This window comes from Rhinolophus sinicus, chromosome 8, assembly GCF_057876585.1.
Source record: "Rhinolophus sinicus isolate RSI-liver-muscle chromosome 8, RSI-T2T, whole genome shotgun sequence".
In the NCBI taxonomy this organism is placed as follows: Eukaryota; Metazoa; Chordata; class Mammalia; order Chiroptera; family Rhinolophidae; genus Rhinolophus; species Rhinolophus sinicus.
In genome coordinates, this window is record NC_142508.1 from 21099020 (window position 1) to 21119602 (window position 20583).

The window sequence follows — 20583 nt, forward strand, 5'->3', positions numbered from 1 at the left end:
CGTGGGTCATTTAAGAGGATGTCTGGGTTTTCCATAGCCTTCAGTCCTACCCAAATGGTAGGAATCCCCACTGTTTTTCACATCAGATGTTGTGGGGGCTACTCTTTCCAACACCAGTACTCTAGGCTGGGGAGTCTGGTGTTAGGCCAGGTCCCTTGCTCCTCTTGGGGAACCTCTATGGTGAGATATCTCTCCTGATTCTCAACCACCACAGGGATATTTGAGGCCTATTCCGTGTCTCTGCTCCTCCTACCAGTTTTGACATGGCTTCTTCTTTATATTATAGGACTTCTGTTCAGCTAGACTTCAGATGGTTCTCCAGGTTGATCGTTCTATAATTTAGTTGTAATTTTAATGTGTGCACAGAAGGATGCAGGCACAGTGTTTATCTACTCTGGTCTTGGGTCCAGATCTATGATTGATTTTTTTTTAATGCAAAAAAAAATCACATCTCCCCCTTTCAACAGTACTCTTTAACAAATTGACATTCACAGAGAATGCTTTGCTGTGTTCTGAGAATTTTAAGTAAGTAATCAAGTCAGTGAAGTGAGTCCATGTACATGTAGAAAATAACTAATGGCCAGAAGGTGATTCAAACAGTGAGCGTCTGTTGCCTGAGTAGCCTCCCAGCCATTTGACTGGAAGAGCTCAACCTTGGCTGTATATTGGAATCACCTGGGCAGCTTTGAAACATGCGAATCTTGGGCCAGACTCCAGACTTATTATGCGGACTCTCTGGAGGAGGGACCTGGGCATCACTGTTTTTGAGGTTCTCTGAGTGATCTGAAATGCAGCCATGCTGGGACCACTGCTGCATACCAATAATGTTTTACCTTCAAACACTTCAGGGGTACTTAGGCATTTTGCTCCCAAGTTACATGAATTTCAGAGAACTGGAATTTAGTACTCTCTGGATGAGAAGTTCCTTTGGTAAAGGGCACAAGGAAGTTGGCACGGTTTGCTGCTTACTGTTAGTAAGTAGGTGTGCACCATGTGATTGCTTTGAAGAACTAGATAAAAACAATTCACCACCACCTGAACAAAGCTGTTTTCTCAATAGGTCAAACCTGCTCGGTTATTACCTTGTGTTTCTTAACTAAAAAGAAGGCAGGGCCTTAGCAAGACAAGGAAAAAGGAAGCTTAGTAATTACTTACCTGTTCCACCAGGTGCCAAGACACCTATATATCACAGTAAGTGGGTGAAGAAATAATGGCCAGTCAGTAACTTGGCTTCCATACAAAACGCAGGGCTTCTGTAAACCAGTAATCATGGAACAATAAGAGGAAGCTGGGACTGTTTCTAATTGGGGAGAAAAATCCCACTCCCAACAGAAAAACCCTCCCACCCCAACACATATACCACACACACTCAAGACTGTTTACATTTGAAGAAATTGATCTGCATAGGAAATAAAAATAACAGTACTTAAGAGCTATTTGAAAATGAAGGTCACAGCTAAATTCCGTTTTCTCAGTTTTTCTGAAGTAATCCAAATTATGATATGCTAATTGAGTAAATAGAGATTGATTTTTAACAAATGGACAAAGGAATATACTCTTCCCCCCCCCACCACCAGCAGCAATGAGTAGGTGTTTTGGCCTCTGCTCTATAACTGCCCAACACCTATCAGTTATTATTCAGAGAATACAGGATAGCAGAGGGTTTTGTGTGGCCGAAACTGGTAAACATCTGGGAATCCAGGTGCTTGACGTTTAAATGCTCTGTGGTGGAAGTGTTCCTTAATCACATGAAACTGTCACGTTATTATTTTGCCTAATGATGCCATCATTATCATATTCACTTGAGTGATAAAATGCCAGATTCATGCTCATCAATTTTCTTCTGTGTCTTTCCAAATCAAAGAGCTTTATCTTTTTAAATCTATCAAATTAACATGGGGGGCTCTGGCAACCGAGAGTAAAGTTTCAGTAGCAATATTCAAAAATTATATGCCATCTTAGTCTATCACTGTAATTCATCTGTTAAATTTAGTGCTGTCAAGATTTAGCCATTTAAGCTTGAATTGTCCTAAATTCAATTATGTGTATTAAGACAAATATTTAAGCGTGAAAATTTCAATCACAAGAAATAAAAAAGTAAACGTAATTTAGAGAGGAAGGATAATAAGAAATATTCTTATACCAATCTACTAACTTATATAACTCGAATTTCTTTGACTAAATTCAAAGAATAAGTTTGCTTTTCATGTATTTAAAAATGATATTTTGTCTGCATACTTATTAGAGTAACTATAGTGAGTGAAAATTACATGAAAAATAATTATAGGTGTTGAAAAATGTCCAATAATTTAACAAATGATTTGTAGAGGCTGAGTAAAGAAAGCAAAAAGAAAAGCAAGATACCTTAGTTGTTAGGGATTTTGGCTCGGCATCAAATAATATCAGTTTAACTCTTGTCTCAGCCACTTATGTGTGAACTGGGCAAGTTATTGAACCATTCGGAGCCTTATTTCAAAGCTCAACTCATGTTTATTGTGAGGCTAGAAATGGGTGACACATCTGGCACATAATGCTCAGTAGTGGCCAGCTATTATTAATGGCATGGATTATATTGTATCGCGTTACATTATAGTAAATGATAACTATTATATTATAAAGTAATTTTATTTCCAATTATAGATTGCGATATAAGAGGGATGACTAGACAAAGGGAATGTAGATTTCAGCTCGTATTTGAAAGATACTTTAATAATATTTCTGTGAATAAAACCAAAACTTGTAGGATGGTCATTCAGCATGATGAACTTATAACTAGATGAGTCACCCTTAGATAACTAGTTGACATCAATGAATTAAACTCACTCAACAGGATCTGCTTCAGCTCAACTAATGGCACCACCCAAATACCACCCAATGATATAAGTAGAAACGTCTTGGGCCCCTGAGATGCTTCTCATCCGTCTCCTGCTCATCACCCCCAGTTAGTAATTCTGAAGACTGCGTCTGTTACAGCCCTTGACTGCGTCTCCGAACTCTTCCTTCTTCCCCATTCCTCTTTCCTGCCACAGAGCCACATTTGCCTCTCCTGCCTTGGGGTTCTGCCCTTCTCCCCTTCTCCTGCCTGCTTAGTCTCTAGAACCTCTGATTGAAGAGCTCTCCTACTTTCCTAACACAGGTACTGTCTCTGTCTTCTCTTCAGTTCATTGAAAGCCCTTATTTTTCTTACCATTGCAGGATGGCTGACAAAATCCTAGTATGAGAATTAATTACTTAAAACTATAAATTGAACACAGTTTTATTAAATTCCCAAATTATCAATTTTCTGTTTCCTGGTTAAATGCAGTATACCCAATTAAACCCTTTGGTTTCACACAAATCTACAAGAGCAAGCCACATATATGCAGAATCCTTAGTTGCTAATGATTCTTTATATTAGTCAGCACAGTGATTTGTATTATACCAGCATAAAAACAAATGCAGTAGCCTCTTGTTATGTATCCAAGTAGAGGTCGCAAGCATGACAGACTAAGTAGGTGGTATGGCAATTATAAGGACGGGTTGGGAGGTCATACTGCCTCGATGAAATCTGTTCTCTGTGGAACCCTGGAGAAGTTGTTTACTCTTTACTAGAGATGCTATGAATGCAGCCATATAAAATGCCTTTACATTTCAGCATCCGACGACTGAAAGATTAAAGTGATCTTGTTCTGTTTCTTTGGAAGTGTTTATATGTGTGAATATGTGTGTGTGTGTGTGTTTGTGTGTGTGTGTGTGTATGCACACATGTGTATGTGCAACTTTAATTTTTCCTTCAAGGGTGATCTCTAGCACAACTCCAAAGAAAGGATGAAAGAAAGGATGAAACGAGGGGATAAGTATTTTAAAAGGGGTAGAATGTATATACATAAGATTTATAAAATTTAATTGCTGTTATGTTGACTTCTTGAAATTTTTCATTCATATATAATATTCACTTGTTTAAAAATATTTTCACAAATGTTTATTGAGTGTCTATTATGTCCACTGTTCCAGGCACTGGAGATATAACAGTGAACAAAACACCAAGTTCTTTTCCTGGCTTGCATCCTAGGGGAGGGAGGTGAGCAATAAATAAACCAGTAAATATACAGTGCTTCGGATGGCGAAAAGTATAACAGAAAATTAAAGCAAGATGGAGGGGATGAGGAGTGTGGAATTATTATTATTATTATTATTATTATTATCATTACTACCATGTTTCCCTGAAAATAAGACCTAGCCAGACAATCAGCTCGAATGCTTCTTTTGGAGCAAAAATTAATATAAGACCCGGTCTTATTTTACTATAAGACCAGGTATAATATACTATAATATAATATAATGTAATACCAGGTATAATATAATATAATTAATATAATATAATATAATATAATATAATATAATATAATATAATATAATATAATATAATAAAGACCAGGTCTTATAAGACCCATTCTTATATTAATTTTTGGTCCAAATGATGCATGAGAGCTGATTGTCCGGCTAGGTCTTATTTTCGGAGAAACACGGTATATGAAAACTGCTGTAGTCCTTCCTGCCTGGCCTTTATTATTTCCATATGAGGAGCAGATTTACTTGCAGATAACTAGATATCTCAATACAAACAGCTGGGATGGGTGTGGAATAGGCTGGGGCGACCAGGTGGGGCACACAGCAGAAACAACAGCCCTTTGCATGAGGAAATTCTGAGAATATAGCAGTAGCTAATGTATTGTGGAAGAGACACTAAAGGGTGACATCAAAAGCACGGAGCCAGAAAGGAACTTAGAGATGTAAATTGGATGGTGTACTTTGGCATTTCCTAATGCACAGTAACTTTTCCAGGTATGAAGATCTAAAATGACAGGATGAAAGAAAGGCAACTTCAGGCTTGCATTATTATTATGGACACTTAAGAATTCATTACATTGATTAATTATGTAAAAGAAATCCTGGATTTTATAAAGCGTGATCTCCTAAAACCTCCCAGCTAAGGTCTCCAGTGAGGTGGGGAGAGAGCAAAGAAGGCATCTATGGGAGGAGAATTGCAAGCAGAGGGAACAGCAAGTGCAAAGTTCCAGAAATGGTAACATATTCTGGTTGTTTTGTGAGCAGCAGGAAGAAGCTGAAGGTGGTGAGGGCAGAGAACTGTGGGGTAGGAGGGAGGCAGAACACACAGGGTCATTAGACCAATATAAAGACTCTGGCTTTTATTCTAGGTGAAAGTGGGAAGCCAGTGGGGGTTTCCTGAATAGAAGAGCAACACGATCCTACTCATGTATTAAAAGGGTCTCTGCAGCTAGTCTGTAGACGATGGACTGAAGGGAGCGGGTGGTGGGGGCGAAGGTGGAAGCAGGGAGCCCTGTGAAGAAGTAATTGCAACAATACAATGTTATTCTACCAGAGAAAAGAATGAAGTCTTGCCTTGTGCAACAACATGGATGGACCTAGAGGGCATTATGCTAAGTGGAATAAGTCAGGCAGAGAAAGACAGATACCATATGATCTCACTTATATGTGGAATCTAAAGAACAAAATAAATGAACAAACAAAACATAATCAGACTCACAGATACAGAGACTATCTTGATGGTTGCCAGATAGGAGGGGGATTGGGAAGATGGGTGTAAAGGGGGAAGAGATTAAGTACAAACTGGTAGTTATGAAATAATCATGGGGATGTAAAGTACAACATAAGGAATCTAGTCAATAATATTGTAATAACTATGTACAGTGCCAGGTGGGTACTAGATTTATTGGGATGATCACTTCATAAGTTATATAAATGTCTAATCACCATGTCCTATACCTGAAACTAATATAATAGTGTCTGTCAACTATAATTGAAAAATTAAAAAAAACATTAAAGAAAAAGTAATTGCAATAATCCAGTCAGAGTTGAAGGTGGCTTGGACCAGCATGAAGGCTATGGAAGTGGTGAAAAGTGGTCAGATTCTGGATACAGTTTGAAGGTAGAGCTGACAGGATTTACTTCCAGAGCAGCTTATCACAGGTTATGAAATATTTTGCATGATAGTACGTCATCTCATTTAATACTCCCGACAAGGGGAGAAGAAGTAGTTGCACTTACTTTGTACAAGGGAGAATTGATCTGAGGCATGAATGTGGGTCTGAGGGCCTCTGCAGGGCAGAAGTGTGGCTTTGAACTCTGTCTTATTACCAGATGCTTCTTCCTGTATAGGAGCCTCTCTCCCCAGGAGTTCTTTTCAGGCCTTTATCTCCACAATATCCATTTAAGGTCAAACAAACATGGTAGTTCAGTTCATAGGGCCTTCCTATTACATATCAATTTGATTACACCACAAAGAATTTCCCAGACTCCTTACACAGTGGCTTCATGGTATCTGGAGGAGAAAATTCAAATGCCTTGAGATGGCTCACCAGCTTTTTCTTCATTTGGTGATAGGTAATTTCTTCAGCTTTGTCTCTGGCTGGACTCCTCACCTCTAACCCCCACCCCCAAAGAACACATATCTGAACCACCACCATCACCACACACACACACACACACACACACACACACACACACACGCATTGATTATATTCATAAAACTACCTTAACCTTTTTACGTGTAGTTTCCAGGTTAATAGAACCACTCAAGTGTATATTTTCTGATCTGGAAGGATAAAGAGAACAAAACAGCACAATGGACCAAAATAAAAACTATGAGTTAGTCCGCTCAGAATATCGTTATTAAAACCTCAGATATCACAAAGATGTGTTTTGAGGGTTTATCTTTGCCTTCTGAGTATAAAAGAACTTTTATATTTAAAACATTTCTGAAATAGGGCTGTTGGGGGGGAGAGACTGTGAAGGGGATATGGCGCAAGAAGATTTTGAAGCAGACAATTTATTTCCTTGGACACAATTAGGATTTAAACAGCATGATGCTGATTTTTCTCCTCACTCGAATGGTTGATAAATAAGTGAAAATTAATAGCACCTTTACTAAGATGAAACATAAAGTGAGTCCCCCTGAGTACCTTATAAAAAATCAAGCTGATTTCCATCCCTAGGATAAACAGTCCCTCAACGCCCTGTGAATGAAAACTCAAGTGCTATCTCTGGCAATTTTGTTCACTTTAGGTCCTATTTGCTTTTTTCTACAAAGCAAGCACAGTATGGGAGGGGTAACTGTTGAGTGTCCAGACAACCTTTCAGCTCTGTCTGTGATTCTGAGGCCTGGTGCCTGTGTGGAGAGAGCCACAGAAAGCCGCTCTGATTCTGGATTTGAGCGCGCAGGATCCCGCTCTCCCCCGCCGTCGTGGCGCCCATCAAAGGCAATTTGGCCGGACTGACTTCACCAGGAATTGGGCTGTGATGTATTTTAGTTTATTATCCAGACACCCCCACGGAGAGTGCGAGAGTGTTCCAGCTCCTCATCGTTATCACTTATGTGTACAACTCTCTACTCTTCCCTTTTCCTCGTCTGTAAAATGAGTCTGAGTGGTTGGTTGGCTTGAAGTTACGGCGAGGAAAGGGTACTGCACAGGCTCCCTGATCAGTCAACTCTCAATTGGTTCCTAAAGACAATTGTATTGATTCTGTTACTCAAGTACTTCGTTTCTATTGGCCTGTGCATAATAAGTCACTTCTGAAAAATGGCAAGTCCTACATTAGGATCAATCAGTGAAATGATTGTCAACCTCCGTGGTTCTATAAGAATGATTTTAAAAGGAAAACAAGTGTGACCTCTTGGTAGAAATGCAATAAAATACTACTTTCCAAATGTGCAAAACAAATAGATTAGAGGTGTGTTCAGACACTGACTGAATAAGAAGAAACTATTTCTTGCTGTGTAGCAATTGTTCAGTGTAGATTTCATTCATTCATTTCTATATGTTAATAATAGCCTCATGTACATATCAGCTTTCCCCAGTAAGGTAGCAATGCTAGGTTATCACAGACCACAGTAATTGGGGTAGATTAAATTATTGTTCAAAATATTGGGCTTGGCATGTGACTGGCTTGGGACTCAGGGTGGGCACGATGTAATTCCCTGCCCCTGACTTTGTGCTCAGTGTGTGCCTTGTCTTGGCGAGGGGGATATTAGCCAGCTTGAAATGTGATTGCATATTGGCCTTTATCTCTTTCATTTCTGCTATTGTCATACTTACCCCAGGACACTGCTGTCCCTTCAGTTTGTACCCCAGAATGTGATACGAGGCGAAGACCAGAGCTCAACCAGCAGGGAAGTCTAGTTTAGGCCAATAAGCCAATATACATGCATCTCTTGTCTTAAGTTTATATATTTCTGGGTGGTTCGTTATGCAGTAATAGCTAATACAATAGTAACAACTATTAATTAGACACTTACTGGTTATAAGTGCTAAACATGCATTATCTTATTTAATTCTTACCTCAAGTCTCTGGGCGAGATATTATCCAAATTTTGAAAGAAGACATAGTGTCAGAGGCTATATTTGGACCTAGCCTTTTATGACTCCAACATCCTACGTTTCAATGCTTTTAGAATAAAATTATTCATTAAAATGTAGCGATAGCTCAGAATGGGATCCTGAATCTGACCTCTTCACCAAGACCTGTAGGCCGTGTATGATCTGCCCTCCTTCCTTACCTCTTTCTGTTTTCCTCGTGTGGCTCTGGCTGCACGGTCTTTCCTCCAGACCCTCACACTTACCTATCTGAAGCTTTTGTGTGTGTGTGTATCTTCGTGGACATATTTTGTCTGTTATTTCATGGGTGGCTTTTTTCCATCCTTTGGATTTCAGAAAGGTCTACCTGACCACCTCTACCTAAAATTGCCTTCTCTTCATTATTTTCTCTCTCATCACCCATTTTGCACCCTTCATTGCATTACCACAGTTTGTAATTATTTACTTGCTGTCTGTATATCTCCCTTACCAAATGCAATCCCACTGGAGAATGGTGTGTTTGTTTTTCATACTGTTGTATCCAGAGCATCTGGGCAGTGTTTTGTACACGGTATGTGCTCAGGAAATATTTGTAGAATGGATGAATGAACAGATGAGTAATAGGACAAAGACGTAAAGAACAGGCTGGTGACTCAGGAACTGCAAACCTTTGCTGGACATTGTGGAAGGGAACCCTGAGTAGCTAGAGACAGAGTTGGGGTTTGGGGACTTGGACACAGAACATGAGGGAGGGCTAGAGGGATAAGGGGAATCTGTCAGAAGCAAACACTGCCCACTTTGCCACTCCACGTAGAGCTTGCACTGGGTACTCAAGAGTCTATTCCTTGCAACACTTCAAACCAGAATATATACAATAGAGAACACATACTACCGTGTTTCCCTGAAAATAAGACCTCGCCGGACCATCAGCTCTAATGCGTCTTTTGGAGCAAAAATTAATATAAGACCCAGTTTTATTTTACTATAATATAAGGCCAGGTCTTATATAATATATAATATAATATAGTATAGTATAACACTGGGTCTTATGTTAATTTTTGCTCCAAAAGATGCGTTAGAACTGATTGTCCAGCTAGGACTTGTTTTTGGGGAAACACGGTGGTATGAGTATGATGATTTGAACTGTGTCTTTTATTTTGTTAGGGTTAGAAAAAGAGGTTAACGTAAGAAACCAAAGGAAAAATCTCACAGTGACTGATGCCAGAGGAGCGAGGGCACTCTGCTGAGCGGGACCTTCAGTGAGCGTCCCCTGTCACTGCCGCTCACACAGGACCCTGTGGAGACTCAAGAGGGAGGCTCAGACTGGAGGCCGGAACATTGCTGAGTCTCCCTGGTGATTTTTCATGGGTTAGAAATGACAAATGTATCATACAGGCAAGAAATCCAACAAGGACCAGACAGGTGAAGTGAGACTAGAGTCTGCAGGAGTTTCTTTCATGCTGGAGTAGTTTTACACTAGCTTTGGGATACATTTCTAAATCTGATTGTGCAGTGATGTAAAAATGGTACTCAAGCGTTATGTTTTAAACTAAACTTTGCTTCTATTACCTAGCCACACAAGTCATGAACTGTTTCTTCTAATGTATTGCAGATATGATTTGTGTATGCACTAGCTAAGCACAATAGTTTGCTCCTGCTTTTCTCCCCAGAATCCAAGTCAGCATTTATTGAATCTATTCCTTTATTGAGTTGTCTGATGAATATTATTAAGTTCCCTACTATCTTAGACATGATGATCAAAGGAGTAAAGACTCTTGAACTTATGAAGAAGCATTGGCCTATTCATGGGGGGACAGCTCCTGCTTGCCTTCCTGGAAAAATGGGAAACCTCGAGTATTCCACTTTATTTCCCCCTGAGAGTGATTTAACAACATATGGTGCAATATAAGAATGGAGTATAACATTTTCAAAAGAAACGAAGAATGAAAAGGAATGTTTTAGGATCTGCTGTGACACTATTTAGGCATAGGAACTACATAGTCAGTATGATACACTAATGTACCAGTTCTTTACACATTTCATCCTCCTGCCGTTAGACCATTGGAGCTTGACACTATTATTATCCCCATTTTACAGACGAAGAAACTGAGACACAGGAGTTTAAAGAAACTGTCGTTGTCACCCAACTAAGAAATGGCAGCACCATGACTCCCAAACAAGGCGGACTGGCTCTAGAATCCATGCTATGCCAAATCATGAATTAACCAAACCCTATGGAATAATACGATGGAGACTTGTGAGAAACTTCCAGCATACCGTAAGTGAACAAAGAGCTCACCCTTGATCCCGCATGCATGTGAATCCACCTGAATGACATGTCTCACCCTGTTTGCCAGGCACCCTCCTTAAGGTTCAGCCCAAATGCAACCTCCAAAGACTCCATGGTCTCTTCACTCTGGACCAGGTCTCTCTCTTCTATGTCCTAATAGCTCCTGGTACTTACGGCATTCACCTTCAAACCAGTTTTCTAGAGTTTATTTGCTTGGGTCTCTTCCTCAGAATATGAACAACTTGAGGACAGGAAATCTGTTTTTGTGCTAGTTATATAGAATTTCTTTAAAAAGGTCAGTTGTGAGGATTACATGAGACAGTATACTTAAGGGTACAATAAGTGATTAGTATTTGGAAAGAGTCTTTCCAACTTGATTTTATAACACTCTACACCATCTAATAAGCTTCTTTCAAACTGGTGTTTCAGTCTGGGAGCCCTCAGAGCTCGGGGCCACCTCCAGGCCATTCACATCATAGCCCCCCTACCAAGAGTGCTCCCTAGCCGGACTCTCCTCACAGCTGGCTTCGTCACCTCTCTCCCCTCCAGGTAGGCCTTGCCTGACTTCTTATGGTATAGGCGCCATCTTGCTGTCTTTCAGTGTAAACCTGCTTATGTCTTGCATCTTTTATCAGGGTAATCTGGTAAGATATTGATTTGCACTTCTTTCTGCTGGTATAGAACAATCAAAATAATGAAAGCCATTGTAATATATAATAAGAAATACATATTTGGGCATCACCCCTCTTTCTGGCACAGAGCTTCTGAAACCTTTAGAATCTCCGAAGTGATGAGATAATGGTATCATTTGTTAGGTTAATGAAGTGACTTTGAACCACACTTAAGGATAGGGACTGGTTATCAGAGAATCAACCATGTGATTAGAGGACCGGAACATTCAGTCCTGACCCCTAGCCTAGATAAAGGGAGAGGAGCTGGAGGTGGAGTTCAGTCGCCAATAGTCAATGCTTTCATCAGTCATGCTCATATGTAATGAAGCCTCCATAAAACCCCAGAAGACTGGGTTCACAGAGCTTCCGGGTTGGTGAACTTGTGGAGACGTGGGAAGAATGGTATGCCCGGGGAGGGCATGGTAGCTCAGTGCCCCTTCCCATATACTTTCTCTGTTCAAGTCTTCCATGCAGTTCACCCGTATCCTCTATCATACCCTATTATAATAAGCTGGTAAATGTAAGTAAAGGTTTCCCCGAGTTCTGTGTGCTGCTCTAGCAAATTAGTTGAGCCCGGGGGTGGGGGGCTTTGGAACTTCTGATCCATAGCAGGTTGGTCAGAAGTATAGGTAACAATCTGGCTTGTGACTGATGACAGGAGTGGGGGTGGGGGGCGTCCTGTAAAACAGAACGCTTAACCTGCTGTCTCCAAATGGAGAGTGTCAGAATTGAGTTGAACTGTAGGGCACTCGGCTGGTGTTGGGAGAATCGCTTGTTGTTGGTGCTGTGGAGACCAGCTCCCCCCATGTTGGAATTAGGGTCCAGAACACCTGTTAGCCATTGTGTTTTGTTTTCTTTATTTTTATCTTCCAGGTTTTTGGAGGGCCAACTTTCAAAGAGGAGATTATGCTGGATAGTCCAGAGGGGAGAGAAGAAAGACTCATGTGTTGGAAGCTGGGGGTTGGAGGATGGAAGAACACATTTCCAAAGCCTGGGGAAGGGGCAGAGGAATGGGTTCTGTTTCAGTTTGCTGACAGTATTTCTGGGAAGGGTCAGAGTTCCAGTGTGCAGGGCTCTGGATTGTGTCTGTAGCAATGTGGTTTCCTTACAACTGTATTCATTGTCCCAGCTAAGAGTTCTGAGTTTAAGTGAGGCACGGAGGCGACAGCCCACCTGCCCATCCAGGATGGTGTCAGCTCAGTGATCTCAGGAATCCAATCCCAGCTATGCTGGCCTGAAGACTGCAGGTTCCTCCACTAGCTTCCAGGCAACTGAAAATCTTCCTTGGGGGGTTCTTTGTAACCGTAGGGAGGTGGAGGATGTAGCCCCTAAAATGACTGAGATTGAATTTTTCACCAGCCTGATAAGTTAGGGGTTAATAGGTAGGTTTAATTTTGTTTTAAGAAAACAAATTAATCTGACATTTTAGGCTCATTAGAATTCAGACCTGCTATAATAGCACTTATCATGATTTGCAATTATATAGGTTTGTTTTGTACTTGTTCATTGTCCTACAGACTGTAATCTATGAGGGAAGAAGGTGCTCATGTAATTTTCTCAAATGTTGAAATAATGAATTTTGCACATAATATGGTAGATATTAATTGTTTACTTAACTTACCAGTGAAGTATTCTTATCAGACTGCAAGATGGAAAAGAACATCAGGAAAAAATATTCAAAAAAAGGTCACTAAGCTTCCTCCACTTTTTATTCCCATTTATTAGCAGCAGACATTTAACTGAGAAAAATGCCACCGAATAACCTCTTCCGAAATATTCCTTAAATATATAACAGTTGTTGTGCTGGGAGGTCTGTTGGAAAAGAACAAAGGAATGGGGAGGGGTGGAAAGATAAAGAGGACAAGGACAGGTGACAGGAATGAAAGAGAAGAGGGGACAAGGGTAAAAGAGCAAGCTGAGAGAACATTCTAGAACAATTGAGTGAGTGGACAGACTTAGGGAATAAACGCCATCACAAGTATGCTCAAGAGTCAGGAGCCCTGGTGGGGGCTGAGTCCTTGCCCGCCTTTCCTCAGGATCCATGGTCCATCATCTACACAGAGACCTGCAGCAGGGGGCTCCCTCCTGAGGATGCTGCTCTGGCACCTCACCACAGTCAGCTGGTGGGAACCAGGCCCCACCTTCCCGGAGAGTTAGCTGGGCCTCCACCCTCCCCACGGTGTGCATACCCACCTGAAGGTTAGGGGAGGCTTCCCAGAAAGGGCAGCATTTTAGCGCAAGCCAGGAAGAAGAGGAGGAAGTGGTCAGGAATAGGATGGGACTGTGGATGGACGTTTGTTCAGGAGCTTTCCTAGGGGTGGGAGGTCTCCTCTCATCTCATTGTATAGTTATCTAGACCTTATTGTAACCCATAATCTATATGAAGGGTTGATTTACAACGGTAAGCAATAAGGATTTCCACTCTCCTCAAGAAATTGTGCACAGGATAGGGAATTGCTAATGCTCAAAACAGAAAGTTAGGGGTTGTGGGTGACCATTTGGATTGTTTATTGTGTTGATTTCTCCTGGGTTTGTCAATTGTCTCAGTATCACGTGCTTGGATGTTCTATTCCTTATAAGTTATTACAGCATTGAGGCAGTCCAGCACTGAGGTTCTGCCATGAGTACAGTGAGTGACGAGCTGTATCTGAAATGGTGAAGATGGCTTTGTGCAGAGTGGCCTTAAAAGCAGCCATGATTCTTGCGTGCTCTGTGTTCGGCCACAGCAGAACCCTGAATAGAGGCTGTTGATGGAGGACCACAATTTCAACTCTACTATAAGTAAAAACAGCTTCAGGGATAGGCCTTTCCACCAGTTGGGTCAGTAGTTTTATCTACACAGACAGGAAAGAATGTCTTGTTATTAATACAAAAATCTGGAAACCTACATTTTATTTATTTGTTTGTTTATGTATGTATGTATGTATTTATTTATTTATTATACACCAGAAATTTATTGTCTCACTGTTCTGGATAACAGAGTCCAAAATTAAGGTGCCTGCAGGATTGGTTCTTTCTGAGGCTTCTCTCCCTGGCTTGTAGATGGCTGTCTTCATTCTGTGTCTTCACACCGTCTTCTCTTTGTGCATGTCTGTGTTCAAATTCACTTTTGCCTACATTTTATTTTTGATGACGATTTGAAATACCGGTGGCTGTTGTTGGATTGACATCTGCAAGAAGGTAGTAAGATAGCACAAGTTATCCATCTCTGGTCTCTGATTTCCCAATAACAGACCTGCAAATTCTCTCTTGCCCCCCAAAAAGCTTTACCTAGCCTGAGGGCAGCACTGCTTATGGGGAGGAAAATTACATTTCCTTCCATACTTTAGCAGTGAAAGTAAGGAAAGAATGGGGGTTGAGACAAAGGCTGCTACTCCTGGCTCTCTTTGTTTGTTGTTTTGATAGTGATGAGGTTAGAAATAGGACAGAATGCAGAGGTGAAGAGAAAGGGCATTTTTCAAAATTTACAAGTTACTATTTCAAATGAAATAGGCCTTTTGGCAGTCTCTGAAGTGGTCCATTGTTAGAAGAAAAAAATCATTTGTTTTCCTTTCACTTTTGGCATTGTAAATGAATTTTCCTTTAGGAAAATTATATGTGGAGACTCACAGAATTCATTGCACCGTTCATTCAATGTGACAGGAATGAAAATGATTGTACAGAAAAAAAGGCAATATGAGTTGGATTATATTTTTTATTGCTTAAACCTGATTTTTTCCCCCAATGCCAGCATTGTGGTATCTGTTAACAAATATTTATGAATCCCTCATTTCATTTTGTGCTTAAAGTTACTGGATGGGCATGGGAAAGAGGGAGGTTAGAAAAAAGACAGAACCAATAAGACTCTATTTGATATCAGTGCATCAGATTTTTTCTTTTAACTTGGAGAATCAATGCTCTTTTTTTTTCCCCCAAGACGTGGCCTTTACCATAAAAGGGATATTTAATCTATAAAGAAAGCCAAAAAAATCCCCCAAACAAACTAGAATACATGTAAAGATAAGATTTATATACATGGATGTTTCCAGACAATATACAGACACCATTATTATGTATGGATAATGACAGAAATCGGTACATCCAGTGCTGGTTAGGGAATTCACTTTTCGATTCTCCAGATGCTTTGGGCCAGGGTTCATTTATAAATAAACATGCATGAACAGCTACCCATAACAAGAACACCAGTGAATAAAAAACAGTTAACAGTTACTGATTTGAGAATTAATAAATTCTCATTGTAATTTATATTGGACAATAAAAATCTTAGGCAGTATGCTGTGGTCAGGTGTTAAGTGTTATATCTTTGAAACCAATTTGGAAAAGGAGTTTCCAGAGCTAAATTGAACTGTGTAAAACCATTCCCTAAGGGTATCATTTCCCATGATCATGCATTCTGGTTTTCAGAAAACAGATATAGTTTATGCCGGCTGTCCCAGTAAAAGTATTTGTGGATCTCCTTTCATCTCAAAAGTGCACCAACTGAATAAAAAATTGTATCTACTCGTGGGTCATCATGACTGTCATGAAGTGGCCTCAATTTGAGAAGATGAATCAGTTTGCATTTCAACTGAATTGTATTTATTGAGCAACCATTATAGACTCAGCAATTATGATAATAATGATAACAGCAGTAATTTTTAGCAGGTCATATTTATTTTGTAATTTCTATGTTCTGGGTAATATGCTTGACACTTTACATGCATTAGCTCCTTTAACTCACAACAACCTTACAGGGTAAGTAGTACCCTTACAGGGTAAGATATATATATATATATATGAAGCACAGAATAATAAGGAATTGCCCAAGGTCACACAGACAGTATAAGCTGAACCCAATGTTCAATAGAGACATTTTGATTCCAGAGCCTATTTTCTTAACTATTTCTGTTATCAAATAGAAGCTTACTAATACACTGTTTAGGTTAGGACATATGCACATGAAATAGACAAAATGGAATAATAAGAGACAAAATAAATTGTATTGCCTATTTCCCAGTGGTTTTTCCATCCCACTTCTTTCAAGTTCATATGAAGCCAAGGGCAAGGAGGGTACCAGCAAATCAATAAGAGCTGGATAAAGGAGTTGTCAAACAGCATTAGCACCCAGATGAGGTTGGCACGGGTTGAGCAAATGTATATATTATTCTGTATTGGGGTCTAGGCCTGCCTGGCTGATATATGATATATGATTTTACATTTCCATACCAGGGCTAGCATGTCAGAGCAAACAAGACTGGGGATATATTGTTGTTAAGGGTTGTAATGGCAGACTACCAAGAATGGTCCATGTGAGGTAGTTGTGAGAAAGCAGCTGGGGAGTAATGTGTCATCCGAACTGAGCTGGTGGAATAAAAAGAAAAAAATTGAAGGATAAGAGGGGTTAAAGGCAGTACCAGTAGACGTTCAGATGGTAAGGAAAGCTGTTGAGTTAATGGCAGCCCAAGTTGGGGAAGCATCAACTTCAGGATACCAGGTGCTATGGACTGAATGTTTATATCCCCCCAAATTCATGTGTTGAAGCCCTAACCCATTATGTGATGATGGTATTTGGACATGGGGCCTTTGGGAGGTAATTAGGTCATGAGGGTGGAGCATCTATGAATGGAATTGGTGCCCTTATAAGAAGACACACAACAGAGGTGAACCTTCTCGCCATCATGTGAAGATACAGCAAGAAGGTAGGCATCTGCCAACTAGGAAGAGGGCTTTCACTAGAGCCCCACCACACTGGTACCCTGAACTCAGATGTCCCAGCCTCCAGAATTGTGAAAACTAAATGTCTATTGTTTAAGTCAGCAAGTTGACTTAGACACTGGTGACGAAACAGTACCTGCCATGGTAGGATCCAGTGTTTAGCTGGGTTGGCAAGTGGCTGATGGGGCATGGAGATAAACAACTTCATTCTTCAGTGCGGATGAAAGACTGGCTTCTCATAGATGTGTTGGGTGGATAAATGAGGTCACGTATGTAAGTGTTTAGCACATTACCATGCACAAATACTGATTGTTCAGTAATGCTACTGAGGAATGTGACAATGTTAATGTTAGTATGTTAGATTAGCATGGGACTTGGAGATGCCAGGTAAGTTTGGAAAGGTAGAGAAGCAAAACCTAAGTGAGTTGTTGAGGATATTGTAGAAGACAAAAGTGGCTCTAATAGGACAGAGCGGCAGAGCACCAGGAGAGAGGAAATGGTGGTGCTAGTGGCGAGGAAAGGAGAATTTAAATAAGTGCTTGCTTGAAAAGGAGAAGGCAAACAAAGTACTCACAAAATCCCTGGGGAAGTTTGCTTCCTTCTTTTCCAGTAGTTATAATTCGCTTTCCCAGAAGTGCTTTGGGTAATACATTCATCCCTTTAAGCCAAGTGTTATGCGTGATGAATTCTACATTCTAAAAGGTAAACTGTGGGCGCATTTGTAATAAGTTCAAAGAACAAATGTGTGAAATGACTTTTGTTCACTTATATCCCTCATTGTTTTCTGGATGTTTTGTGAGCATTCTTACTCTGTTTGCCATGGGATGTGGTGAATGTTCTTAATTATCCTCAGCAGAATGAGGAAAGAGTTTCATATCACAGGTGTTAAAAGCAAATCAATCTGTGGCTTCAGAAAAGAAAGTTCCGGTCCGAAGATAAATGAATGTATACAAAAGCCAAATATTGAAAAGGTACCACTCTCAACTTTATGGGGAGAACAGTGTATCTCATTCTGTCATTTAGGTTGAGGACATTTGATGTGAGGAACGACTTCCATTCTGATTTCGACAAGAACATGAATTGTTCTCCTCTTGCATTGTGTCTGGTGCTACCGCACAAACCTCCTCTGCTTAATTAGATTTTGAAGGATTCAGAAGGGGCCCACTCCTGATCTGAACTGTTTCCCTTGGTGACGTTATTGGGTTTTATTTTAGCAGCCTGAAGGCGAAACCCATCAACCAATCAGCGAGTTTGTACAGGACCCCTACGATGCAGCGGCTTTGTGTAGGGTGCCCTCTAGGAGGCTATGATTGAATTGAGGAGGAAGCCTACACACAGGAAACAATAAGAGAACAAGGACAGCCAAGATGTGTGGAGCTGCCTCTCACTGAGAAAAGAAAGATCAGTGTGGGCTAAATAGCCACAGTGTTTAAAATTTTTATTATCAATTGCTATCATTATTACAGCAATGGCTACCATTTACTGAGCATTAAGTGCCTACTATATGTCAGGTACTGTGCAAAGCACTTTGTTTGCCTTCTCTGACTGAGTCCTCACAACAACCCTTTTTATTATTCCTACTTTCAAAGAGAAAACAGCATATTCCTATTATTCCCATTTTATAAATGCGGATACTGATTCTTAAAGCGCTTATGCAATTCAACCAAGGCCACAGAGTTAGCAGTGCCAGAATTCACTGAATGTGAGTTTGTCTGACCCCAAACCAGTGTGCACCTTACCACAACATATACTGCTGGCTTTCCATAGTAGAATGAAGTGCATGAAGTCAGTTTTTAAAAAGACAGATAAATTCCAAAGGCATGGCAGAAGAGGGAGGCCCTTCCACAGGAGGAAGAGCAGATACACGCACCTTGAGATAGGTGGGGGCAGGACATCTGTAAGGAGCAGTGGGAAAGAGCATTCCAGAGCCAAAAGGGGGTGCCATGGGGGACTGTACAGGCTGGGTGACCAGCTTTGCATCGCGTTGTGCTGGGAATCTGTACAAACTATGGTCTGCAGCTTGAAGCTAGGTCAGACAGGCGACAGGTAGGACTGTTCAAGAAATTAGGGAAATATTAGATAGCAAAAACTTTACATCAAACTAGATAGCTGAGAGACTCGGTACCAAGGAGTCCGAGTAACAGAGCAAGACTAGGCTGAGTAGGTCATGCATTCATTCATACCCTCCCTTCATGCATCCAGTGTTCTATCTGAGCATCTGCTACATTCAAAACATTACACTAGGCTTTGTGGAAATTATATACATGGAAAAAGCAGGATTCCTTCCCTCAAGCAGTTTGTAGGCTAGACAGGAGGTGACTTGAGCTGGGGTTATTAAAGTATGTCAGAATCAGGTGAAGGTAGTGCGGGAGAAGACCTTTGAAGGAAGACTTATACATTATGAGTGGACAGAGGCTCAGTCAGCGGAATAATTGTTCATTTGTAGATTTAATAACTATTTTTCACATACAATATTATATTAGTTAAAGGTGTGCAATATAGTGATTACACATTTATATACCTTACTAAGTGATTCCCCGATATATCTAGTACCCATCCGACACCATACATAGTTATTACAATATTATCGACTATATTCCCTATGATGTTGTACTTCATATCCCTGTGGCAATTTGTACATCTTGATCCCTTTCACCTTTTTTCACCCATCTCCCCAACCACCCTCCCATTTGGCGACCATCAATTTGTTCTCTGTATCTATGAGTTCATTTCTGTTTCTTTTGTTTATTTATTTTGTTCTTTAGCTTCCACATATACGTGAAATCATATGGTATTTGTCTTTCTCTGACATTTTTTGAGCACATACTTTATGCTAGGTTTTGGGGAAAAATATTAAGTCATCATAAAACATGGATGTAGGTAAAGGATAGGCATTAAGAAAATGAGCTTATAGACGAATGTAAAATTACAAGGTCAAGGAAGTTTTCCCTGAGGAAATCAATTGATATTTTTGGATAAACAAGAATTAACCAGTCATGGAAGAGAGGGAATTTCATTCTAGGCAGAGGAAAGAGCCTGCATGAATGCTGTACTTGGGGTAAAAATATAATAACTATAAGAAGTGAAAGCCAGCATCACTGAAGCAAAGGGATGGCAGGGACCTTAATGTGTGAGAAAACTGGGGAGCGTGTTGGGGGAAGACAGAACACAGATCTGGAGTCCATTAGGCAGCTGTGCTTTACCTTAAGAAAATGGAAAGCCAGTGAAGTGGGAAGTGATGAATCAGATTTGCCACAATGTGGAGAAGGACTGGAAGAGAGTAAGACTGAATTCAGAAAGATCAGTTAGAAGGCAAAAGGTGATGGTAGCTTCCATTAGGGTGATGTTGACAGTGTCGATAGGTTGGAGATGGAAAGGGGAAAAAAAAATCAAAAGCTATTTCAGTAATAAAACCAGAAAGACTTGATAGTAGATTGGATATAGGGGTGAAGAAGAGGAGTTTGTTAAGGAATACTCCTAGATTTTGCCAGTGCAGCTGGATGAATAACGGTGCTATTCACGAGAAGACCATGTTTTAGTGGAAGGATTGTGA

At 40.4% G+C, this 20583-nt stretch overlaps 2 protein-coding genes across 2 annotated transcripts in view; both read left to right on the forward strand.

Moving 5' to 3' along the window:
• The window catches only part of IQUB (IQ motif and ubiquitin domain containing), a 181205-nt gene extending 170599 nt beyond the window's left edge, over positions 1-10606 (forward strand). The window contains exon 13 of the mRNA XM_088799942.1: positions 10473-10606. Coding sequence (XP_088656068.1) covers positions 10473-10526 — 54 coding nt within the window. The 3' untranslated portion in view covers positions 10527-10606. The remainder of the gene's footprint in view (positions 1-10472) is intronic.
• Positions 10524-20583, forward strand: part of SLC13A1 (solute carrier family 13 member 1) — a 121438-nt gene continuing 111378 nt past the window's right edge. The window contains exon 1 of the mRNA XM_019750080.3: positions 10524-10653. Within this exon, the coding sequence (XP_019605639.3) occupies positions 10582-10653 (72 nt within the window). The 5' untranslated portion in view covers positions 10524-10581. The remainder of the gene's footprint in view (positions 10654-20583) is intronic.